Source organism: Alligator mississippiensis, chromosome 2 (genome assembly GCF_030867095.1).
Source record: "Alligator mississippiensis isolate rAllMis1 chromosome 2, rAllMis1, whole genome shotgun sequence".
Lineage (NCBI taxonomy): Eukaryota > Metazoa > Chordata > Crocodylia > Alligatoridae > Alligator > Alligator mississippiensis.
The window spans coordinates 300,317,018-300,343,967 of record NC_081825.1 but is presented as its reverse complement, the minus strand read 5'-3'; the positions used below and the strand labels follow the sequence as shown (position 1 = coordinate 300,343,967).

At 46.0% G+C, this 26,950-nt stretch overlaps 1 protein-coding gene across 2 annotated transcripts in view; it reads right to left on the bottom strand.

The window, feature by feature from the left end:
• DDHD1 (DDHD domain containing 1) overlaps nucleotides 1-23,889 on the bottom strand; it is a 92,634-nt gene extending 68,745 nt beyond the window's left edge. For both annotated transcript variants that reach the window (XM_019495773.2, XM_059723405.1), the window contains exons 1-2: nucleotides 23,324-23,889; nucleotides 4,217-4,390 (exon numbers count right to left, since the gene is read on the bottom strand). In XM_019495773.2, the coding sequence (XP_019351318.2) occupies nucleotides 4,217-4,390; nucleotides 23,324-23,837 (688 nt within the window). In that variant the 5' untranslated portion in view covers nucleotides 23,838-23,889. The remainder of the gene's footprint in view (nucleotides 1-4,216; nucleotides 4,391-23,323) is intronic.
• Nucleotides 23,890-26,950: the final 3,061 nt, after the last annotated feature.

Below are 26,950 nucleotides of genomic sequence, written 5' to 3'. Positions count from 1 at the left end.
ACCAATTACATATATGTGGATACTTGAAACTAAACCACTTCCTTGTTTCAAAGCAACTTCGTCTTCCATCCTATATTCAAGCTAGTCAAAATGTTGAATTAATGGACGCTAAGTTAGAAAGTGATTCATCTTTTAGAAAAAAAAGGATGAACAAATCTGATATGGAGGGAAGAGCACAATGATATGAATTCTACTGCAAATACTGAAACAGTGGATTTGGGGACCAACAAGCAAGCCTAACTGTGTTAATATGTATGCCATGAAATGTCAGAAGAACACATCTGTGTTTTTATTTATAACAGAAGTGAAGCATATTGTTTGGGGTCTTCATCAGTCATCCGGAGGTCAGTCACTTAAAAAAAGGCAAAGTAGCCAAAATGTCAAGCACCATTTTTAATATACCAAGTCTAAACATGTGCTTCAATTGTAGCCTAATGTTAAAATCTAATATAAAAATAGCTCCTGGCAGCAAATTTTTCCCTAAATCTGCTAATTTATTTTCATGACTTGCATTAACTAACAGCTAGACCGTGGGAGTGCTTTTCTACAATTAGGCAGTCAGATGAATGCAGTCAAACATCCTACCCTCCCTTCTGAAGTGCGATTATTAAGCGGTTGTATCTATTGGAGCATTAGACAGGCTCGTAGGCTGGATCAAGCAAAGCAATTCTAACTCGTCCAAGATGTACTACCAGTCCATTTAAAAAGGCCCTACATCAATCATAGACATTTCCTTGCTGCAGGACTAGAATCCAAGTGCAGAAACAGGGTAAAGGAATTGGACTCGGGTTCCTCTCTCCTAGGCAGCAGGATGCTTTGCAGACTAAGGAAGACACTGATTAGGAAAGTGGCATTTATGCTATGGCTCTGGGGAGGACAGCCTTTCAAAACTGATGTCTGTGGAGTCCACTGTAACAATTTTCTGCTTTTCTAAAAATGCAGCAAAAATTAACTCAGCAGCATCTTCCATTGGCACTTTTTGGAGCTAGCATCTATTGATATGCATGCTTTTCCATTTAGAAAGGGGGAGCAGCATCACCTGGCCAATACCCCAGCAGTACTAATTTACTGTACGCACCGCCCTGTAGAGTTACAGAAGAGGAGAACACTGGCTCCCTGTTAGTTCATTTTCCGCACAGAATTTGGTGGAGACTGACACAAAAGCCTAAGAAATGGTAAACAGATGCATCTCGGTCACTAAAATAAAGGACACAACAGGACGCCCTGAAGTTTTAGACTGAATTAGAAGGGGGAAAAAAAGGCCTGCTCCTGAAATGGAAGTAGAAACAGAGAACGAAGCCACATCCTGTCTATAGGAAGTGAGGTGGATGTCTGCCATCAAATTCTTCAGGCAGCTGTTGCCATCCAAAACAGCCTTGGGATCAGACCCAGCTGTATTATTCAGATGGCTGGTATCTGGTGCGTGAGCGAAGTGCTTCTTTCACAACCCAGTGCAGCAGCGTTGGGGCAGCTCCACGGACAGACTGGGCCAGGCAGGGACTGGGTTTTTACGCTAATATTCCATGCAGTATTTTAAGGAAGTAAGGACATCTTATTGGTAAGACTTCCCTACAGTAATATGCCATTAAAACTTTACTGTGAAGTTGGCATAAGATGTCTAGTTCCACGTAGTCTCGGCATTAGCCAAGTTCTACAGTATTCTCAATAGCAGTACTGCTGAGAGAGATAATTAGACGCCTATTCTACTCTCAGTTAGTGCTAATGACAGCTACATATGAGCCTTGAAAGAATAAAGACCACTTAGTGTAGTAGGCAATTACAGAAAATTGTAGCAGACATACACAAAACATTTAAAGAATTTATGCACAATGTACCTCTTTCTATTTAACTACTTTTAGATCAAACAAAACGAGTTAACAGTTTCCAAACCTTTTTTTCCCCCAGTGCTGTTTCTGGACACAGTAATTATGGATGCACCTGATTGGTCACATACTAAGTGGCATGTTTCAATAACAGAACTACTTTCTATTGCTTACTGTTCATTATAATGATGTCAGATCTCCCTTTTGGGCAGTGCTGTTAACCTGCCTTAAAAATCAGCATTCTCTATATTAAGGTTATATTATATAAAGAAAAAGTGACAAGGAAAATAGAGTACGGTTTATTGTACTTGTGACGATAAATTTTAATATAAGGATAACAGTGCTTTGATTTCAGCCTCCTTTATACATCCAAACTGCCTCATTGTCTTCCCCTGTTCCCTTTGCCCTCCCTTCTCCTACCCCAACAATGAAGCCATCCTTCTGTCCAAGGGGTTGACTCTTTTTGAAAAGAATTTGAACTCCATTCCTCAGGTGGGTTGGAGATCTGAACACAATACACTCCCTTCTTTCCAAGCACTCCTACCCCCTAGACAGTCCAAGCAGCAATTGCATAAGGCTCCTGCTACATGAAAAGTACTTTATCTACAACCTGTGTGCACTAGCAAAGTATAGTGGCAAGGCCATGCTTTGTACCACTATAGTAAAATCAATCCCTAAAACTGAAATACGCTATTCTGGCAAAGAGGCAGCTCTGCCACCATAACTGAATCTATGCGTTAGAAGGGGTCTGTTCACACAGCTACGTCAGCCAGGTATTCTCTCTTCACACCCCTGACCACAACTGTGCCAGCAGGGCACCGTAGAGTAGGCCCAGCCCCAGGAGGTTTTTCAAGGGGCACAGAGGGAAGTCAGCCATCCAATCTGCATTCAGTGGAGTCAGGCACTAAACCCTTCCTTGCACCTTTGAAAATCCTTTTCAAGTCAGCAAATGGCACAATTTAGTCTTCCTTATAGCAGTACAAGATCTACCAACAAGACGATTCAGGATATTATGTTCACCATTGCATTTTCCTCAAAAAAGAATCTATTCTACTATTTCTCTATAAGCACCTATACACACAACAGTTCTGTGCTCTGACGTGCTAATTGGCATGCATCAGAGCAGACTCGATTAACTGAGTCTACTGGAGCATGTTAATTAGTGTGCTCCAGCAGCCCCGTGTCATGCGTATTCAGTATCCTCTCATTTCAAAATGGTGGCAGGGGTGCTTTAACTAAAGTTTGTCAAATGAGCTTTAGTTAAAGCACTCCCACTGCCATTTGGAAGCACAGGACGCTGAATACACGTGATACTGCAGGTGCTTTAAATTAGAACAGTTCTCAGAGCCGCTCTAATTAAAGCACCCCCCCCCCCCCCACCCTGCAGCATGTGTATAGACGCTCTACTTTATCAGATTCAACCACTGACTGCCTCTTCCTATTGTATCTTACTTCCATTTATTAACAAGTCCCAACCTGCAGTGTTTAGCTTATGATGAAGGCAGCTACCATGCCCAGGGCCACTCCCACTTTTTTAGGCACCCCCACTTTCCATAACCTTTAGAATATATATTCCACTTATTGTAATATTCTTCTAAGATGCATTTATTTTCACAAAAACACTGCCCAAAGGCTGGCTAATTTGTATTTTGAGGACTTGGCAACTGTAGTGTTTGGGGAACCTATAAAATGGTACACAAGGATAAGTGAAACTGAAAAGTTAAAAATATTGAGCTTTTGTTGTGCTGTGCTTACCCAGAACAATTCACTCTACTGCCTGTCATAAATAATTCAATCGTAATTTCAGAAGGGTATTCTTAAAAACATGAAACAAGTTTGACTCAAGACCCCATGAACCCCAGTTCAATGGTCTCAGTCTGGCCGTTCAGATATGGAGATTTTCATAACAGAAACAATAGAGTTTGGTAGAACTAAGCCACTAAACTCCCAGATTGAGCCAGAATGGAAAATGAAATATGTGACTTGTGAAAATGATGTACCCAGCAAGGCATAATTAAAGTCAATTAGAGGGAGTTTATACTGAGATCATCAACACTTTTCTTAGCCCATGAAAAGAAAATTGCAGTTTCACTTAAAGCTTTTAATACAATAATAAAAAGTCACAAATTAGCATCTGAGACAAAACGGGGACAAGACCAGAAACACACCTGTAAGTTCAGCTTTAACTGAGTGATGCTAACAAGTACTGTGATTCCGTAAATCCTAAAAACTAACTAACTATCTGGATAGCCTAAAATTTGTGAATGCAGATTGGAGCAAATAATGCCTATTCATGCAGAATTAAAAAGAGAATGGAAGAATACACCAAACATTCATCTTACTTAACATAAAACACCTTCCCTTGATATAAACAATGGTCCAGGCAATCTTACCCTCTTTCCCATCTACAGGTTTAGATATTTCCATATCAAAGTTCTCTTGCACTTGTTGGCCTTTGAAACAGGTGAGATGTTCCTGTTCTATTAGATTACTTTCTTCCTCTTCTAGAGGCTGCCAGGTCCCGTCAATAAACCACTGTCCACGCATTACAGGGATTTTTTCCGTTTCTAAAAAACATTAAATGAGAGAGATCGAATTCAGCACAGCAAGAACTGATAGCGAGTAAAATAAAATATATATATATTTTAGGATAAAATAGGAGTTTTAGGAAAAGTTAGAATATGACTTCTGGAATCTTAATTAAAGTAACCGCAGCTGATTCTTTAGTTAGGCTATAATGGAGTGGGCAAACTCCAGCCCGTGCGCTGGATCTGGCCCACAGGGAGACTTCGTCTGGCCCGTGGCAGGTCCTGCCTGGCCCAGCTGCCACATGGCCCATGGTGTATCCTGCTACCCCAGTGCGGCAGGGTTGGGGCAGCTCCACGGACAGACTCCATTTCCCGGCAGCCCTGGTGGCTCCTTCCAGCTACTGCTGCTACCAGCCCTGGCCCCATGGAGACCAGCTGGGACCCCTGCGGGCAGGGTCCAAGCCCCAGCCTGCCCTGCTCAGGGGCTGGGGTCCCTGCAGTGCCTGCTCTGGACACGCCTGCCCGGCCAGGATGAACAGTGGCAGCGGTGGTGGGGGAGAAGCTGCTGCTGGGTGTGGGGAAAAGGTGAGATCTGGCAACGGATATGGCCTCTCCCTCGCCGCTGCCAGGCCCTTCTTGCTGCCACCGCCCAGAGCCTGCGCCAGGGCTGCCCTGTGGGAGGTCTGGTGAGCTGTTGCCAGGGGCAGAAGGGATGGAGATGCTGACCTGGCCTGCAACAACTCCCCAAAACTTCCTATGTGGCCTGCAGGCCCAAAATATTGCCCATCCCTGGTCTATCAGGTGCAAATCTACCCCGTCTTCTGTCTTTACTAAACAACCACCTTTCCCTTAGCATACACGATACTAAAAAACCCAACCAAACAACAACGATTCATTTTATCTTGCTGGGATCCTATGACCCCAGCTGACTTCCTGCCCCTGGGGCAAGGGGCTGGACTCGAAGATCTTCCAGCCCGAGGTCCCTTCCAGCCCTAACGTCTATGAAATCTATGAAATTTACACAGCAATCGTCAGGAAGGAGGCGATTTTGGAGGTTTCCTAAATACTGAAGTCAGGAACTTTTTTTTTTTGGTAATGTAAGACTGGGCTCTCACTAAGGGTCATCAAGTCTGTTTCATTCCAACCTCTAAAGCAGTATAAAAGTATTTTTAATATTCAAAATGAATATCTGCATGCAAAATGTTAGAGGTCTCCACCAAAGGTTGGGGATGAAACATATCCTTGCGCCCTGCATCCAGGGGTGGTCGTTGCTCAAAACAAAGAGGAGGCCTGCAGGAAGCAGGCCGCAACCTTTCTCCACCTGCAAGTTGGTAATATTGCCATGGCAAAAATTGGGACTGTGGCTGAAACATCATTGGGAATCGATTTGGTCTGGGTCAAGGGAGACGGGTGGATGGTAAAACACTCATCCTCTTTCCTTTATAGAATAAAATACTGGGACAATTCACAGGAAAGGGCAGGGTAGGCAGAGCCCAGCATTTATGCCTTTGTGGTTACTTTACTATTCTCTCCAACTCCCCGACCCTCCATCTTAGTTCAGGCTTTTATCATCCCCACTATGGTCTCTCTCGTACATTCACGCTGCTCCCAGCTCAGAAAAGACAACGCTATCCACCAGACAGAATTCTTCCCCTTTCCCCAGTCATCCCACAGGACCAGGCTGACACCAGCCTCCCTCAGCTCCCTCCTAATTATAGCAGGATCTGGAAAAGCAAGAGCAGAAGTTGCTAAGAACATATTTTGCTTCCGGAGGGCTGAAGGACTGTCAGAGAAACCTGTGATTCCTTGATGCATGCAGGCCTCCTCCCGCTGCTTTCACTTGTATAATGCAAGGCTACAAGTCCCAAATGGCAACAGCCTCACTGGGAGTCTCCCAGAGAAACCAGGCAGGCTACCGATTTCCTACATGCAGCCTCCAGCAAAGGGAGCTAGGAAAACAAGCCACAGCATTGCATTGTGTAGCTACAGCTGAACAAATCTGGACATTGATGTTCTTAGGCTCTGACCACATTGAAAGCACAAGGAGGGTTCTTCAAAAAAAGAGATGTGGGTAAGTCTACATTGCACACGACAGTACATTATAGACCAGTGGCACTCAGCCTCCAGCCCACAGGACAGATCCAGCTTGCAGAGCCATGTCATCCACCCTGGGGGTCTCCCTGCAGATCCAGAAATTTGGCAAAGCGTTAATTTCTGCTTCCCTGCTGACAAACTTCTGGACCTGTGGGGAGCCCCGTGGGCTGGATGGTGTGGCTCTGCATGGTAGATCATGCCAGCACAGGGAGTAACCCTGCAGCCACATCTGACATGCAGGGTTGGGCTGGCACACGGTCACACCTGGCCCACAGACCGACCCTGGGCACAAGATCCAGCCTGGGGGGCTGGACAGGTTGAGCACCACTTACTGAGCAAGGTGATTCTCAACCTTTTTCGATTCCAAGCACTTTCCATAACGTTTCTGAACGTCGTGGCACCCCGACTGGGAACTGCTGCTGTGCTGTCTCAGCTTACTGCACCGGTTCTCAACGGGGGTGCTGCTGCTGTCACCAAGTGACCTGCCCCACGCCTCTGATGAACCTAACGGAGGTATGAGTGCCTGCTCTGGCCCCACACGCTCATCCCAGAAACAGAGGTACACGGGGCAGTTCCAAACAGGGCTCCCTGGAAATTATCTGTGCATTTCTTGGGTTTTCCCAGGCTGCTGCACCGCTGCCAGGTGCTACTGCTCCATGCGCCTCTATTTCCAGAAGGCAGACATGGCTCTTTGGGTAGATACAATAGCTCAGATCAATAGCTGGAAAAATTGTTCTTTGCAAGCTTTCAGGTACAAACACCCAAAATTTCCAGAAACATATTTTAAGAAAGAGCATGCCAGGAACAACTGGGAAGGGTGAAGGCAAGAATGGGTGCTTGAATGGAGCCCCTTCTCAATCTGGCTCTGCACGAAGCAGGGGAATTTCACCCGAATCTGGCAGCCGCTGAACTGTGGCACCCCTGAAAGAGTCTCGCAGCAGCCCAGATGGAAACCCCTGTTATACAGTACCTCTGCGCAGGCTCCTTCATCTTGCTGAGAAGAAAGAGTTGGGCTTCACTATTACAAAGGAAGATGGAACCAAGAATGCATGCGCTAAAGCTAAATCCACATAATGCATGTGCGCACACAAGGGAACAAATATGCTCTCGCCAGAAGCCCAAATGTAACTATTACTCAGCCTTTACAGGGAAGAACTAAATTGCTCCTTAAGTCAGACCAGTTCTCACTAGGTACACAGCTTTTTAAAAATGGCACCATTCGGAGCTGCCGCCTTGTAAGAGATTTCCAGCTGTACGATACCGAGCAAATTAACAGTACCTTTGTTGGAGTCCTTCAAAATTGCACATTTTTAATGATTAGAATTTTCCTACCCATAGATTTCTCAAACCCCAGTGACAAAGTCAAAACTAAATGGTTTCAGACTCCGGGCCTCACACAAGGCTGCCCTTAGTTGGCACTTTGCTGGTGTAGATTGGAACATACAATAACGGGGCTCTCACATCTGCAAAACAGTCTGTCTTGGACAGACGTCACCCCAGGACAGGATCACAGAAAAATGGAAAAGTAGGGCTGGAAGGGACCTCAGGAGGTTATCCTGTCCAAACCCCTGCTCAAGACAGAATCATCCCAAAACAAGGAAGCTGAGTCAAGTTTAGGTGGGCTTAATTTTGGACGAAACAAAACATATTTCGGGTTCCAGGTGTGGAACAAGCATGTGTGAGAGAGTGTAGTGTTAAGTAACTGCTCTTATGTTCTTAACCACTTACAGATTGAAAGATGCTCTTTGGGATGGCAGGAGTATTAATTCTGATCAAGCAACTACATTTCCCCTCCCTAAAATCTCAGTGAAATTACAACTGAAAGCAATGTTCTTCCTTTCTTCCCGTAAACTGCTGTGAAACATGGCTGCAACTATACTAGCTTGAACTGCTAATATTTCACAAGCCTCACGCTTAAAGATCTATGAAGACAGGCATCAGAAATGAAATACACTTTTTGCCATCTGGCAAAAATCGTAAAGCCCCCAAAATTTCATTTCAGTTTTCATTTCATAACTGAAGGTTGTGAATGTTTTGGAAAATTCATTTTTGAGTTATGTATGTGCAACCCCTTCACACTTTCTGTACCCATTTAATTGAAATTTCTGCCAAAGCATAACTCAAAAACCAGCAGATATTTTATGATGCTTTATGATTTATTTGGTAGTACTCAGTTTAAAAAAAAAAAACAGTTGCAAAAACAATCTTTTTAAAAGCAGCTTAATTCATATAATGTATTTGTTTGTTTCCCCTTGCAGCCTCCCAAAATTGTTTCTGATCTCCTTCCTTTATACCCATATTATACGAGGAAACTAAGGCTGAATTAAAAAACCAACATTAAAAGTTGACACATTAACTATGGATGAAAAATTACCAAAGATTTTGAGGAGTAAGGATAACAATTTGGAAAGCACCTGACTGACTCAGCACAACCCACACTGACAGTACGATCTGTCCATCTAAGTCAGAGGCATATTTGACTGATACTTTAGTCCTGATTTACTCTGTAAATTTAAATAATAATGCAGTGAGGTATACTTACACTGTTAAAATAAGATGAAATAATTCTGGCAGAAATTCTCACTCCTGGAACCCAAAATCTTCATGAATTATATGCTCCCTACTATTTTTCATTTGCCTGCCATTGGTGAAATGCTACCAGTTGTTTTTGCTTTGTTTCACTTTTTTTTTTTTGTTCCCAAACCCAATTCCTAGGGAAGGCCTCACGTCTTAATTTTCTCAATTTTAAAATAATAGTCTGCTGTTTGTAATGCCTCTAGTGTGAATGTGTGTATAGTATGGTTGGGTATGCATCTGCATGGTATGTTCACACAAGATCATTAAAAATACATCTGAATGTCACAGGTAGACAAGTAGATGAAAAGGTGACATAGCCAAGTACCAAAGTACTTTGCTTTAATTATTTGCGTAACTTTTTTTTGCCAGTCTAAGGAAAAGGGTTTAAGCAATAAAACTTAAATTGATTGCAATACAAATTTTATTTAAAAACAGAATACAAAAATATATTCTTTCATTTCGTTCATAGCCAGTAAGCCTTTTTCACCCCTCACAGCAAGACTGAATTTTGTTCACTTTAACACTAGAATCCCTACGGTTTTGATATAGAGCAGTTTTTAATCACTGAACAAAGATCAATTTTTAAGTCACACAGCTATAAACCAAACCCAAGGAGATGAAGCTGCTATTAGACCAGACATCTGCAGCCATTTGGACTGAGTAGACTTACCCACAAAGTGTAAAACCTGGCACGAAGCACGATTGTGAGGACTGGGGTTTAGATCCCATTATGCCTTGAACGACAGGGACCTGGATGGCCAACTCCAACTCAGTTGCAATACCCCTTCACTAGACTGCTCCCCGCACTCCGCGACCAGATACCAATTACAGTATTATATAAAGTTTTTTAACTTAGCTGCATCCAAGTGTATCTAGACTTAAATGAACTCTCACTCATAGATTCATAGATGTTAGGGTTGGAAGGGACCGCAATAGATCATCGAGTCCGACCCCCTGCACAGGCAGGAAAGAGTGCTGGGTCTAAATGACCCCAGCTAGATGCCTATCTAACCTCCTCTTGAAGACCCCCAGGGTAGGGGAGAGCACCACCTCCCTTGGGAGCCCGGTCCACACCTTGGCTACTCGAACTGTGAAGAAGTTCTTCCTAATGTCCAGTCTAAATCTGCTCTCTGCTAGCTTGTGGCCATTGTTTCTTGTGACCCCGGGGACACTTTGGTGAGTAAAGCCTCACCAATTCCCTTCTGTGCCCCCATGATGAACTTATAGGCAGCCACAAGGTCGCCTCTCAACCTTCTCTTGCAGAGGCTGAAAAGGTCCAGGTGCCCTAGTCTCTCCTCATAGGGCTTGGCCTGCAAGCCCTTAACCATACGAGTGGCCCTTCTCCAGACCCTCTCCAGGTTATCCACATCCCTCTTGAAGTGCGGTGCCCAAAACTGCATGCAGTACTCCAACTGCGGTCTGACCAGCGCCCGATAGAGGGGAAGTATCACCTCCTTGGACCTATTTGTCATGCATCTGCTGATGCACGATAAAGTGCCATTGGCTTTTCTGATGGCTTCGTCACACTGCCGGCTCATGTTCATCTTGGAGTCCACTAGGACTCCAAGATCCCTTTCCACCTCTGTGCCCCCCAGCAGGTCATTCCCTAGGCTGTAGGTGTGCTGGACATTTTTCCTCCCTAGGTGCAGCACTTTGCATTTCTCCTTGTTGAACTGCATCCTGTTGTTTTCCGCCCACTTGTCCAACCTGTCCAGGTCTGCTTGTAGTTGTTCCCTGCCTTCCAGCGTGTCCGCTTCTCCCCACAGTTGTGTGTCACCCGCAAACTTGGACAGAGTACACTTCACTCCCTCGTCCAAGTCGCTGATGAAGACATTGAAGAGTATCGGTCCAAGGACCGAGCCCTGCGGGACCCCACTGCCCACACCCTTCCAGGTCGAGACCGACCCATCCACTTGCTGAAACTGATGGTGGGGGGTCCAAAACACTCAACTCACCAAGATCCAAGTGTATGACAAAACACAGTTCTCAAAGAACCAAAGCAAGATCCACAAAAAAAAAAAGGCTTTTTCTCACACACAACAAATCTGTGGTACTCTTTCCTTTACTGTAAATAACTTCCTGTGAAATTTGGTTTCATTATTATTACAGGTCTAATGCATGTCACAAGAAAAAAAAAAAAGAGGATATCAATTTAAGAGCCAAATAAATCAGGGAACATAATCAATGGTGTCTGAAAATAAGCGGTATTTGAGAGGTACACTTGAGCCAAAAAGTCACTAGGGAAAACAATCTGAGTCTGCCATCCAGGCTTTTTTGAGTACCATTAGCAAAAGTTAAAAGTTAAGAGAGAGGCTTTTGCCATTAGCAAAAGTTAATCAGTGTTAATCAGCCTCTCCCTTTCAAAAGCATCATCTTTGTAATGGGTCTATAAACCAATTCCAAATCTATTTAAACCTTTGGAACATGGCACCATGGTCTTAGCCTTGGCCACACTACAGCTGCAGCAGCATTACCACCGTGAGAAGTGGCAGACCAGTAGACAGCAGGGATGGGAGCCAAGCAGGGTGGATCCAGTGCAGTGGTGTGTCCGTTGCTGCACACCTGTTGCAAACTATGCTCCAGGAGCTGCAGCCAGGGACTTTTTCATTTTTAAAGTCACAGTTTCATAGCTGGTAGGGTCAGAAGGGACCTGAGCAGATCATCAAGTCCGACCCCCTGCCATGGCAGGAAAGAGCACTGGGGTCAAACGATCCTGGCAAGGTGTCTATCCAGCCTCCTTTTAAAGACCCCCAGGGCAGGAGCCAGCACCACTTCCCTTGCAAGTTGGTTCCAGCTCCTAGCCGCCCTGACAGTGAACTAGCGCCTCCTGATGTCTAGTCTGAATCTACTCTCTGTCAACTTATGGCCATTATTCCTTGTTACTCCTGGTAGTGCTCGGGGGAACAGGGACTCTCCCATTGCCAGTTTACAGACAGCCACCAGATCTCCTCTCAGCCTCCTCTTGTGGAGGCTGAATAGATTCAGGTCCCGCAGCCTCTCCTCATAGGGCCTGCCCTGCTGCCCCCTGAGCGTATAAGGATTGTTCCCCTTCCCTTCTGTCCACAGTAGCACATCCCCTCCCCTGCCCACCCATTCATCTCCACTGACCACTGCTGCTGCCCCACAGCTGCTCCCGCCCTGCTGTAGCTGGGCTGCACAGGGAGGCAGGCTCAGCAGGGGACAGCAGCAGCAGATGGGTTCTCTCCCCCTCCCCAATTCCCCCAGGTGCTCCTACCAGCCTGACAGCAGGCACAAGGAGGAGGAAACGCACCAACCACTGCTGAGATCCACTCCCTGTGCAGCCCCGCTGGAGCAATGCAAGAGCTCCCCCCGCCCCAGGGTGAGCAGGGGACAGCAGCAGTGGTGGGCGGGCGGGCGGGCAGGAGTAATACAAGTGGAAGGAACATGCCAGTGTAACACGGAGGTGAAGGGAGTGGGGAATAATTACCCACTTTGGGAACTTCCCCAGCTGCTGTTCCCATGGTGTGGTCTGCCTGCCCCTGTACGGGGGTGGGAGGAAGCTGGGAGTGGAGCCGCAGCACTAGTTGCTGCTCCCACACCCCACTTTACAAAGTTCTGGATCCACCCATGCTGACCGGTACCGTTTTTGTCAATGCCCAGCCACGATTAGAGTTCAGTCCATTTTGGCTAGAACTATGCTGTTTGACTTGCTCTATGCAACACTTTTGGGTATGGGTTAGCGAGCTATATTGAGGAAAATGTTAATCGTCGGACATTTTATTCCAAGCATGGCTAGTTTAAATAGTTACGGCGAAATGAAGATTACTACAAATTACTTATTCGTCTCTGCATGACACGATCTTGCACATAATGCTCGAGTGAGCAGGTCTTACAGTAAAAGCCACATGGAGTAAAATGTCAATGTTTAATATTATCTATGCCACAACCAGGATTTCTCTTACAGCTCAATGCTGTCTAGATTTCTAGCCATTTATCAAGAAATTGCAGAATATAGTTTGTTACTGATACCTAAATGAACGGTTCCAATTCATCTAAATCACAGCCACAGTGACCTTGCTTTCTTTAAGGGCAAACATATGCAATCCATTGGGTTCTTTTACGAGTGACAACGTAACCTAAAGAGGAGATTAAGAGCAAAATCCTGACCCCACCGAACTCTACGGCAATCTCTCATTTACAGAGCTGGGACTAGACTTTGTGTCCCAAGCCTGGGGAGTAATTTCATTTTTTGAGTGGTAAGGAATCCCCCTCTGTTCCCCCCTCAAATTCTTCTAAACAAGTTACTGAGGAACTGCAATGTTATTAATGGGGGAAATATTTAGGAATTCTGTGGTAACTAAAAACATATAATGCAATCGGTCCAATATGAAGGGATTTACTTCTTCTCAAATACAGACCCTAACCCTGAAAGCAATTATATATCAGAATAAGCACCAGTTACATTCATCCTACTCTCCAACCACTGGCTACAAGAGGAAGGTACACACTTTCTGATCCGCCTGTGCAAAGGAAAAGTGTGCTGCCTATCATAAAAGAGCCCTATTACGTGATGTGTGGCAACCTGCAAGTACATTCCTATCAAGCATGTTTAATCAATTACAGTGTTTTTCAATTACAGGAGGCTTCAAAACCACAAGTCTCCAGATCTGTGTATATTGTATATCATACCAAACTAAAGGAGCTGATCCAAGTGACCAGAAAGAAAACTTATCTTCATACACTAAGAAATCATTCTGCAGACAACACCGCTGCTCGAGGAAAGTCCTTTTCTGAAAACTGTTCTTTCTTAAATCATTAGGGAAAAAAGAGAGTCCAAGACTGATCAGATCTAGCGTCTTTAAGACAAAAATCTTCAGTTTCATTAACAATTGTGTCAGTTTTCTATCAGATGTGGCATAACAGTATACATGTCAAAACATGACCTCACTGTAAAAGTCCATTTTTTAGGAAATGAAATTTAAAAATAGAAATACATCAGTTAATAAAAGCTTGCTCCAAATTTAAGATTACCAAAATTTAAACCAGATACATAAAACCTGAATCTCCTATCACCTATTTGGAAACTAGCTACCATAGCCTGCAATTCAAAGACATTATGCCCTGCAGAGTGACTCATTAAGCCCAAATATAAATTCACAGGAGACTTTTCAGCATCTATTGACAGCAATACCAGGCTCAGAGTCTTGGTTTTCAAGTGCTTACAAATTGAATGTTTGGTGTGCAGAAGAAATGGGGAAATAATTATTTTCTTATCTGCACACACTACTTGTGAGGGGTTCTAAACAAGAGCAGATAATTTTCAGTTGCTGTTCAAGTGTCTTCTGGCTGTGCCAGAAGAAAACAGCACAGTACCAGAAATTATTATACAAACAGAAAACTTCTGACATTTCAGTAAAATAAGCACCTAGTCCAATAGTGCTTAGTAACATTTCATTGAGGTCATGTAGGGAAAGTTTTGCTATCCTATCCAGTCCAGAATCTCCATGTGCAGGTTTCTGTAATGTCAAACAGAACTATAATGCAGACCTGGAAGAGCACAGAAGTATTCAACGTGTTATATATATGTTTTGGTACAATAAATAAGAAATGTACTGGTTGCAAATTTGACAAATTACTTTCACTGTCCATCCAGGAAGAGCACACACCACCTGCTGACACTTCCTTAGCCTGACAAAGGGTTTTTGAACCCGAAAGCTTGCTTAATAACTTTTCTCCAACTATTTGGGTTGGTCTAATAAAAGATATCAAATTCACCCAAGGAATCTTGTCTGCCTATGTCCTTAGACCAACACCGCTACAACCTAAACCCCTACTTTCACTGTTGGCACTTTCTTCAAATCAATGTAAAACCTACATCCTTACAGAAAAATAGATAGAAGCTAATTAAACCAGCAAAATCCCGATAGCGCTGATGCAATAAAAGTATAAAGCATATCCTTTAAGTATATATTTAAAATCCAGTGAAAGCCAGCGGGACTTGAACGCAGACCCACCCATTAATGGATGCTTTCTGGACTGGGGACATACAGTTGGAAGTTTCCAGCAAATCACACGCCAAGGCAGAGCAGGAACAGAGTAGACGCAGAGTTCAGGCAAGCAAGTTTCTTACTTGTGAAAGCCTTTTTAGCTCCATTAAGAAACCCTGGGATTTCCTCTGCACAGACCGCAAAACTGTATGTAACATCAGCGAGAGGATGCGTGCGAGAGGCTGTAGCCTCCTCTCCCCTGTGCTTGCTTTCCCTTGCTCCCTACATCTCTCCTTGTCCCTTGGCAAGGATTCAAGCGTCTTGTCTGATCTCTCCATTTTTTCCAGAGATCGGATCCCTCCTCTGAGGCCCACGCTCATCTTCATGTTTACTGCTCTCCTTCAGCTCTCACCCTAGTTCCTTCCCTTCATCACCCTGCCTGACCCCTCTCCCCCAACACGCTTGCCTCCCTCACTATCTGTTGGCTTTCTTTCTCTTCCTCTTAATATCTCATCTCCATTTTTTACATGACTCAGTTTTCACCTGGATCCCCTACCTTACCACCCCTTAAGCATCTCTTTCATAAACTTCTCCTTATACTCTCTCCAACCAGGCTCTGCCCTCCACCCCTTCTCTTCTCATGCTACACTGTCTCAGTGAACAGATGGCAAATTCAACTATCACATCTCTAATTCGGACCTACCCCGTCCAAATTAAAATCCCAGCATCTCTCTGACGTATTCCCCAGTATGTCAAGCCTTAGCTTGAATTCTATGCCGTTAAAACAGAATGCCTCATTTTCCCCTACCATCCAAGTCCTCCCTCCTTCCTCACCCATCGTGACCACCATCATCAACCTGCTTCTCACTCAAACAGCTCATTCTTTCCATGTAACTTCTGCAAGACACGGGGTTTCCCACCCACCCACTCAGCTAAAACTCTCATTGGAGCGTCACTCAGCTTGTGTCCAGCAACATCCTCTTCTTTGGTCTTGATGAGTACAATTTTGCCCTGCTCCAATTGATTAAAAATGCTGTTGCAAAAATAAGGTGTGTAGCACTGAACCTCGCCAACCTCATCACCAGAAGCAAACTTCCTCAAGCCCAGAACACACCAAAAGGATCCAGACCGTGCCAGGACAAGAAATGCAAAACCTGCCAACACATCTCCACCACCTCCACTATTACTACACCCCACAACAGAGCCATCAGCATCCCTGCATCTTACACCTGCACCTCCAGAAATGTAATGCATCTCATCCAATGCACCAGATGGAAAATACGCAAGAGAGACCAAACAACAACTGTGCAGCAGAATGAACACACACCGGAAACCTATCAAAGACAGAAATACCCAATTACCGGTGGGGGCACATTTCTCACAGGAGGGTCACTCTCTCTCCAGTCTCTCAGTCCTGATCCTCAAGGGAAACTTACACAACACTTCCCAGAGACAAGCCTATGAGCTCCATTTCATCAACCTCCTGGATACTAGAGATCAGGGACTAAACATAGACATTGGATTTATTATAACCTGCCTGACATCTGACTCCCCAGGTATCTCTCCACTTTCATCCCCCCCCCCCAGCCCCGCCTGTCTCTCACCCACTGACTCCTCAATCTACATTTTCACTGACTACCTGTCTTGTATGCATACCAGCCCAGCCCCCTGCCTTCTTTACTTTTCATTCCATCCAGGAAGAGCACACACCAACTGCTGAAACTTTCTTAGCCTGATGAAGGGTTTTTGAACCCAAAAGCTTGCTTAATAATTATTTTCCAACTATTTGGGTTGGTCTAATAAAAGATATCAGATTCACCCAAGGAACCTTGTCTGGTTGCAAAAATCATATTTTTAGGTTGTCACTTTGACTGCTCCCCTCACCCTGTGCATCTTTCCTCTGGCTCCCTTTTTCCATTACAACAAACACAGCCAGCTGTTTTCACTTGCTAGGCCTTTCACACTACATTCCCATGTTACCTATAATCTTTCACAATGTGAACACCTGTCTGTGATCAGCCGGTGACAAGTTTATGCCACTTGCTTACTAAATTACGAAGCACTTGAGTGCTATGTCCCAAGTAGCCTTTCATCTGTTGGGAATCCACCCCCCAGACATCAGCAAACACCTTGCTTTCCTCTCTCAAATCTCTCCTTAAAACTCTCCTTTGCCTACCAAATCTTAACCATTCAGTGACTGATGTGCCAAGATCCCCACCTATTGTTCTGCCCTGTATCAAAGGAATCCTTTGTTTCCCTGTCACCTGTTTTCTGACCTAATACTTAACACTGATTAGGGGAGGGACCATGATTCTCCTCTGTTTGCACAGCACCTGGCACAGTGGGGCCCTGGGTTCAGACCAAGGCAATAAGTGCTATCAAATACAGATGTTAATGAAGAGGTTTCACTTCTTTAGAAGAATAAACAGGAATGATCAGTTGGTACCTACCCCATCCCTTGTCTTTGTGACAGGTCTTTTGGATGGGTAGAGGATAAAAGAGCTGTCTGAAGCGAATAAAAGAACTTTCTGACATGACAGGTCAATATTGATAGAGCATGTCCCCAGACCAGGTCCAGCAGAGATGCACAACTCAAACTTGATCAATAGCCACATGCAAGTTACCCTTTTTTCCATTGGTAGGGCACCATCAGTGGGATCTACTCTGCTCAGCAGGTTTGTAAGCAGGAACCTGAACAGATTAATGAACCAATGCACAGTGAGGACACAGGACTGCTTGGCTTTAAATGAAGAATTACAGCAGGCCACAGGGGATGGCCCTGGTAGGCAACATGCAGCCCACAGGCTCTGTCACAGCATGCCCGGATAAGCTCACTTACACTGTACTGCTGACATGCATCGACCCTGCCTTGAGCAGACAACCTCAGCAGTGTAACTAAGGAGAGGTGGAGGCAGCAGACCTAGGCACTGGATTATGGAGGAGGGAGGAAAAATAACAGCTGCCACTGTTGTGAAGTCTGGCCATGTCACCATCAGGCAGGAGCCACGGTTGACCTGTGAACTGCTGCTGTCCATGGTGCAGAGCTGTCTCGTTACATCTCTGGACAGCTTCCAAGGATGAGGACAGTTTTGCCATTTCAGCCCAGTTGTCAAGGAAGCCCTCCACCTGATGGTGATTTTATAGTGCAACTACCCAGCCCCAGTCACACTAGCAAGATCACAAGTTCATTTCTCGTATGCAAAACCTATTCACTGACCTTCACTCTCCTATCAGTCTACTCCACATAAGAACCAGTGGCCGAAATGCAAAGAAGTTCCACACGCCAATTAAAATGAACGTGATACACAAGGAAGCCTCAAACAAAAAGCCCCTTTGCAATCATATTTTTTGCAGCATGGACGAAAATACCAGTGGGGTTTTTCAATAATCCTGACCAGTTCTCCAAGATCAAAGAATTGACCACACTTCCCTAGTATTCAAGTCTCACTTCCCAGAAAACTTATCTGGCAGAGGCCTTTTGCAACATGCTAATGACTGCCTCCTCCCATCTAGAAAACAGTTCACAGAGAGAGCTTACAAAGAATGTATAGGGACTTTGTTTCTTTAAGCCTGTGCTGAAAGACACAGTTCAAATAGTTCTGAGCTGCCAAATTCCACTTTGGACATGCAAATTTTAAAGTTACGGCTAATGCCTCCGTGTTCACAGTTTTTCAGATTAAAATAATTAGAACCCCCTTTCTAAATGAATGCAGCAAAAGTCATCAACGCATAATTCAGAGTCTGTAGTATTCTTACTGAGCCAATTTTCTTCTATTGAAAGTGACATTTTATAAACGGACATTTCAAACCAGTTTAGGCCCAGAATCTAGACTGTAAAAAACCAAGCTTTTACAAAGCTTGTTACAACTAGAAAAGTATTTGTTTCATGTTAGCCTTTCAAAGAAAAAAAAAAAAAGCAGCAATTTTTTAAAATGCGATTTTTCTGCAATGCTTTCTGTCCAAACAATGTAGAGTTCTGTTAATAATATGAGCTTCCTAAATGGAAAGCAGAAAAAGAAAAGGTGAACAGTCTATTTTCACTGAGCAAGGAAAACAAAATGCAAAATGTGAGCGACAGTAATGGTGAGATATAGGTCAGACTTTTACAAGCTCTTTTTAAAAATGAATTGGGAGTGTTATTAGGAAAAAGAAAGAATGAAAGAGAATTTAAGCCCGACTATCTGCCTGTAATTTAACTTTTTTTGGTTAACACATTCTGTACACAGTACAAAAATAAGTGACATGCAAGAAAAATAATGAAAAAAAGAGTTACAATCAACAGTCCTGAAAGGACTAAATGTTAGTTTTGACTGCAGCTATGCTGCCAGCTTAAACCATTGTGCTATTATGAAGTTAGGATAGTTGCAAGCACCTCTGCTCAAAGCATTGTACACCACTATAAGCATCTGGAAAGCACTTACCCCTCATAAGTCCACTATTATGTTTTGATAATACGTCAAAACTTTCAACCTCAGTTTGAACACACACCTTTCTACTTCTTTGGAAATTAGCTCAAACAGAAAACAAGGCTGGCAGCTTTGAATTATTGCAACAGAGGATACATGCAAGTGCAATGGCTTCTGTACTGTACCTGGTTAAAATCCTGCATTTTAGCAATCCATACAAGCCCCAGTATATCTGTCCTTCACTTTTAGGATCTGACAACACCATTAGCAAGTTGTAACTACTAATATTAAGGAAGTCTCTGAAGAATACACATACTTTATTCTTGTTAGCACACCAACCACAACTGCTGCAAAAAGGAAAGAACTATACAAGTACGTAAGAATGGTATTATTACTCGCAAAACTACCGTTTTTCTATGGTTATATTTTCACCAAAGAGCATGCTATTTACTGGAAATCCATCCAAATAAGCCTTTAACAAGAACTAAAAAGCATTAATGTGTGAAACGGTGATCTACAAAAGAAGGAAATGGGTTTCCAGCCTTTCTGCTCACATGATATATCACGGTGCAGCAGCGGTTAGCCATGTTAGTCTGAAGACAGGCAGAAGGTAGGGCAGGGTGGCACATTAAAACCAGTTAGTGTGTAACGTACCACCCTACCCTGCCTTCTGCATGCTATACAACAGCTTGCCTAAAGATTTTTCCTACTTGACATATGAATATCAAGTTTTCTCTTCCCTGTTTTTGTTGGCAATCTTCTTAGGACTCTAGAGAAAAATGAGTATTGAACTTTCAAGGCTCTTAAAGGAAGAGGCAGAATGTGAACCTTAACACAGCTCTTTTCTCCCAATTGTTTGGTCAGGCACTTGTTTAAAACAAGTATTAACAAATCAAAATCGAACCCCCCCCCTCACAGATTAACAAGTGAACGCTGGTTAAGGGAACACTTCCCTTCTCAGTTGCAGAGACTCCTCTTCACTAGGACTTGTGGCAACACAACCTTACTAGATCTTCATCTTTTCAAGCCAGGGTATGTAAGACTGAATTTCTAGTACAGAGAGAAACATAAAATAGGTTCTCAAAAACAAAACAAAAAAACAGAAGAGAAGCTCTCTATAAAACAAGCTAGCTCCTTTATATATAAAAAAAAGGGAGCACTGCCAATCATTCCCTTCCCTGCAGGTCAACTTAAGTGGAAAGCAAGGACTCTCTCTCTCTCGCTAAAAATAAACAGTATTCTGATGCTCAGGTAGGCTGTCTCCAGAGGGCTGGGGAAATACATTTTGCTGCTCTCCTGACTCAACAAAAATCTTAACACCATTTAAAAATACCTCTTGCTAGGTAGACATCGGCTTAGGTAATAGATACTTCTGACATGTAGTTAGTATCCAAGCTGAAAGACATTCTTAAACCAAATATGTATGCATGTATGTATGTATGTATAAAATAAGGGTAAATGGTTTGATTTATAAGAAAAGTTACCACCCACAGGGAAAGAAAGATGAGGTAAAGATGACATGGTAGGTATGAATAGTAAATGAAGTGACAGGGAAAGTTAGGCTGAGAATCATGAAAAAGCTTCTTGGTATCAAAAAGCTTAAGGTACAGAAAAGAAAGGGAAACCACATTGCTTGCGACTCTGAAACTAGACTGAACAAGGCTACGCTGCAGGAAGAGTCCTGCACTGGCCAAGAGGCAGAGCAGCTAATGGAATCACAGCAAACAGATGAACTACTCCTATTGTTTAATATATATACGCTCATTGCTATGTCAGCAAAAGACACACAAGAGTCTGGCATCATGTGTGAGCTCACCTAGTTTGGAGAGAGATGCATTTGAAGCACTCCAAATACTGAAGCACTGCAGATCCAGAACCCTTCAGCCCTCTGCAGATGTGCGGTCCCATCCTCAGCCCTGGAGCTCTCCAAAATGGCCAGGAAGGCAGGCTGCAGGTGGCACTGCTCTGCCAGGGGGCTGGAGAGCAGGAATCCTCTGCCTCCAGAGCTTCCTGAGGACACTGGAGCGCACAGGTGAGCTCTTACTGGCTGTCTTCCTCTCTCCACCCCTGTTGGGGAGGGTGTGATTGCAAGCAGAGAGCTACCAGACGCTGGAAGACCACTGGAGGTTCCTTTCTTCAAGGGTTGATTTTTTTAATGGTTCTTTGGCCATGCACATCTGTACCACCACTGCTGGGAGCACTGCAAACTGGCCTGATAACGCTACTACTCCTGTGCCAGCGTCAGTAGTTTTGCTACACTAAATTAAATAAATCCCTTCTTACATGGTAAAGATAAAATTCCCTTCAACTAATGTGCTCCCATTGGAACTTGGCTAAGTGGTCCTGATGGCATAACTTACTCCTGTGACAGGTCTTCTAAAGGCTTTTAATAATGAAATCTTTTAGCAAGATCCCGTCACTCCAGGCGCGCATTTCATGTAACAGCCAACAGTGGAGACATTTGTTACGACAGCTTCGAGGGAGCAGTCTTAACCAACACCTGAGCGCTGTACACCACGTGGGAGGCAGGCAGCAACCAGAACAAGAAGGAAAGGCAGACAAAATAATTAAAATAAAATATTAAGCTGTGTTTTGAACGGAAACCGTGAGTCAGCATAAAGGAATAAGTGTCCCAAGGTACCATTTCTACCTCAGTCCATATTCCTAAGTAATCCTGAATCCAGCTGTCAGTTTTACGAATACCTCGGATGTCTGCAAATGAAAACCTAAACCTTTCTCCCTCAACAACGGGCACCTAAAGTGAACCCTGCTGTTCCTACTCCGTGTGCTATAACCCCACGGGAGGAGCTGCTCTTGGGTTCCCAAGTTCAGAAGATGCGGTAACAAACGGGTGCTGCAAAGAGGACAGGTGAGGGCACAAAACCCTCACGACATGACTTGTATTACTAGCAGGTCTCAGCACAGCGATGAACAGCCAGTGGGCAGCACACAGCCAGGTGATGCTGGGGGGTAACAGACTGCCTGGCTTGGGGGAGGATGGAAATCAGGAAGAGAAGAATCTGCACTGGGCCAAAAGGGGAAGGATACACGTCAGAAAACAGAGGGAAGCTAGATCAGGAGGTGCTTGGAGAGAAGCAGCAAAAGCTTCATTTGCCCATAAGCCACTTCCCATTCTCGTCTGGCAAATGTACCATCGCCCAAGAGGTGCAGCACCATTACTACGTGTTTGCTTTCTGCAGATGGAAATGCATCCCTGTCCTTAATCTTCTCATCGCCGGGAGTTCATTTTCTCCCTCGTACAGTGCTACATTAGGTGCAGGGCTCTGGGGATTTCTCTCCCCAGACCTCAAAAAAATCCCTCTCTCTCTGAGCAGCATATGGCATTATTTGAAACATCTGCCGCGCAGGCTTAACGAGTCCGAAGCAGCTTCCCAAATGGACCAAGCGCCGGGTCAAGAAATTAAACCTTTAAGCTGCTGACTTGAAGTGCCCCCTACCCAGGAGCCACGCCGCCGCACCGGACAGCCCTGCCCGCCCGAAGCTCTTCCTCCGGCCTTGCGGCCTCGGTCCCGGGAGAGACGAGAGCACCTCCGTCCCGCGCCCCATCTCTCAGGCAGCGCTCCCCGGAGCGGGGCTAGTTGCTCCCACCGCTCTCAAGGCGGCCGGGGAGGGAGGGGGGGGGACCTGCTCCCACTTGTGTCAAGGTGGCCAGGGAGGGAGGGGGAAGGGGGACCTGCTTTGCGGCCTAGCGCAAGGAAGCGTCGGGGCATTTCCACAGCCTCCTCCCTGCGACCCCCGCCTGTGCCCTGCGGCTCGGCAGATAGTCCCCGGGGGGAAGAAGCACAGCCGAGGGGGCATCTCCACCCCGCTCCTCCTCTTCCCTGGGCCAGGGGAGGAAGCAGCTGGGACCTGCGCTGGGGAGGGGAGGGGAGGGGAGGGGATGCGCCCCGTGCACACAGGCGGTGGGGGAGGCCGGGCGGACTCACGGTGCCAGTAGACCGGGTAGCAGTCGGCGCGGAGCACGTCCACCTCGTAGAGGCCGCCGCGCACGCAGACGGGCTCGGGCTCGGGCTCGGGGTCGGGGTCGGGCTCGGCCTCGGGCTCGGGGGCGTTGGCGGCGGGCAGGGCGCGGTAGGCCCGCTCGAGGCGCAGCGAGTCGTAGCCGATGAAGGGTTTCCACTTGCGCTCCTCGCGGAAGAACCAGCGCACCTCCTCGGGGCCCAGCTCCCGCACCACCTCGCCGCCGCCGCCGCCCGCCGCGCCCCGCGCCCGCCGCCGCTCCGCCCGCGACCCGCGACCGCCGCCCGCCGCCGCCGCCTGCTCCTCCGCCTCCGCCTCGTCCTCCACCGCCGCCGCGCTCCGCTCGTAGCCGCCGGGGCCCAGGCTCAGGCCCAGGCCCAGGCCGGGCGGCTCCTCGGGCGACAGCAGCTCGTAGCCCAGCGCCCACGCACCGCGCCCGGCCACCCGCGCCCGCGCCTGCTCCCGCTCCGGGTCCTCCATCCCGCCGCACACACATGCGGCCCGGCCGGCCCGGCCCGGCACCGCCCCGCCTCACGGCACCGCACCGCACCGGCTCCCCGCCCCGCCCCGCCCCGCCCACAGCCAGCCCCGCCCACAGCCCGCAGCCAGCCCCGCCCCGCCCCGCGCCGGGGGGAGGGGCGGGGCGGGGAGCCGAGCGTGCCGGCCACGCGCGCCGTGGGGGGGGTGTCCGTGTGACTGCTGAGGGGGGTCTGTCCGTGCGTGTGTGTGTGTGTGTGTGTGTGCGTTCACTGCAGCGGGGGGGGGGTCAGCGTGACTCCGCTGAGGAGCGGGGTGCGTGTGTGTGTGTGTCCCCTCTACTGAGAGACAGAGAGAGTGTGTGTGTGTGTGTGTCCTATCTCGGGGGGGGGGTAGGTTTCCCCAGCACCTGCAGTGTGTGACCTCCCCTGCCCTGACAGGTGGGCCGGCTCGGTGCGTGCCCCCCACACCCTAGAGCCCAAGTGGGGTGCGAGCCCCCCCGGTAGCCAGACCCGGTGCCACCAGTGCCCGCGGCCCCTCCCCACCTGGGGCGGGTGCTGGTGCACCTGGGCGACCCCCAGCGAGGGCCTTGTAGCAGGGAGCCGTGTCGGGACGCACGGAGCGGGGGTGCTGTCCCCCTCCTCCTGCCCGCGGCGTGACGCCCAGCCGGCCGTGCCCCAGCTGCTCCCCTCCGGACCCTGCAGCAGAAGGGTTTTAACGAGGGAGAGTCCATTAAGAGTTAATGAAATATGCAGCCTTCCTCCCTCGCCCTTCCGATTTCCAGCCGTGAGGTGTTGAACGCTGTTTCCCACCAAGAGGCAAAAGTCCAGCCTCGCATTGTCGCATTATTGCTATTACTGATACGATGTGTTTGTGTAACACCGAAAGGGGCTGAGCTCTTTACAGGCCTCTAAGGTGTCCAGATGAATTCAACCGGGTCACTGTACAAATAATACCAAAACGCACCGCACACAAGTCCTCTAATTCATTGAATAATGCCTGGAAATTATGTACCACACAGTATGGGATTATTCTCATTTTATAGCATTTTACATGCAAGAAGCCAGTGCCAAAAAGGCTGGAATAGGACACGAGACTGTTTTACCAGTCCATTGCAGTAGCAACAAGACCGCGGCCTCGTTGTTATTTCTGTTTCATTTCCAGTCAACAGGCTGGCCCCGGTTCTGTCGTCGGTTTTGCCGAGCCAGGGCATGGAGGGAGAAGGCTTTGTTTTGAGGACCTCAGTCGCAAGGATGCTCACTCTTAAGTCTCACTCGGCAAGTGTTTCATCCTTCTTTACTCCAGCCCCAGGCAAACTCCCCTCTCTTCTCTTGTCTTTAGGTATTTCAAACCAACAAAAACAATTACATGCATCCTATAAAGCTGATTTTTTTCATGAAGTTAGTTTTATTTTCTGACTTCTTTTCATGGCTATTTCTTCATTTGTACAAAGATGCCACACGAAAAGCCTTTGCGTGCTAGTGATTCAGCTGGGCCATAGAAGTGAGGGCAGTGATTTCACTGACTTTCAGCTGTGCTCATTTCAGAGACTAGCTTGTCCAGGGACAAGTTTCCCAAGAACAAAGACTTGCATGGACTCCAAGACAAAGATGGTTTTCTTCGAGCGGATTGGAGGGGAGCCTTGCTGGGGAAAAAACAGGCAGGAAATGGGAAGACTATTAAGAAGAGGATCAATCCTTGCATCATCAAGGTTGAAGCCCTGACAGCCCCTTGCAGGCAAAGCTCACGTGATGCTGCATAACTTCCTTTATCCTTGTGTCTTCTGGTGCAAGGGGCACAGTCCAGTCCAGAGCTTGGTCTATGAGCTAAAAACATGACCACAAAGAAAAGATTTCCCACTTAAAACATCCGAGTTTCTGAAAACCTGTGAGATCAAACAGTGGTGCCATGACCACTTGATGCACCCATGCTTAGTCGCTGGGTTGGGGAAACCAAATGAACACTTCATTAAAGGAAACAAAGCACCTACAATGGACCTACAACGTGCGACTTTTTAGATTCCTATTTAGCAATAAACATACAAATACACTTGCATTTTTAAACAAAGACGTAGTGATTACCAATATCACTGATACTGTGCTGTAAATTTACTCAGAGCCATTTAGAATAAGAAAACAGTCACTGCTCCAAAAAGGTATAATCAAGACAAAACAAAAGGTTAGAGGTCAGGTGAAGAAGGGTCGGTGTATAGACATGGATGGTGAGGAAGTCCATTTAGGAAAGCACTGGGGAGACTTTTTAAAAGAGATCACGAGCTTGGGAACTAAATTGGAAACTCTTTCAAATGCCAGAAACAGCTTGGAAGGCATCACGAATCAGAGAGTGGGGAAAAGCATAATGAAAGATGGCAGGATCTCAAGTCATTTCTCCAATTTTTAACACCCCATTTGGACTTAAGAACTGGATTCAGAATTCCAGCAATTCCCCAAGGAATACGCAGAGGGAATTGTCATCTCATTCCCCCATTTATTTATCCAAGGATGCCTTTGTGCCATGGCACTAAGCGTGCAAAATCAGCTAGCTACCTGTTGTGTGAGCCCATTTAACCTCTGTGTTGCTTTACGTCAGTCTGTCCTCATCATTATTTCCTACCCCAACAACTTTTGCTTTCTGATTCAGCTCAGAGTTTTACAGATGCAGCTTCCATTAATTTAATTTTAAATCTTAGATTTGAAAGTCTCAACCAAAGTTTGTACAGGACACAATCATTTTTTTTTTCCAGATAATAAATAGGATTGGGCCCGGAACCAGTACTGGCAAGACTCAGTTAGAAACATGCTTTATTCATTGCTGATTCCCCTTAAAACAACATTTCAAAATCTATTAGCTCTTTTTAATCTATTTGCCACATGCCTTATTGATTTTGTATAGTGCTGGGTTTTTTTAATCATAATGTTTGCAACGCCATGTTACTTTTATCAACCACAACTGTAATTTTGTCAAAAAGCGATGTCAAGTTTGTTTGACACGACTTCTTCCCAAGAAACCACACCTGGCAATTATATTTCTGTTCTCTAATTTGCTATTAATTGATGGAACCCATTCCATTATATCTAACCATGAACTGATGTCAGACATATCAGCCTGTACTTATT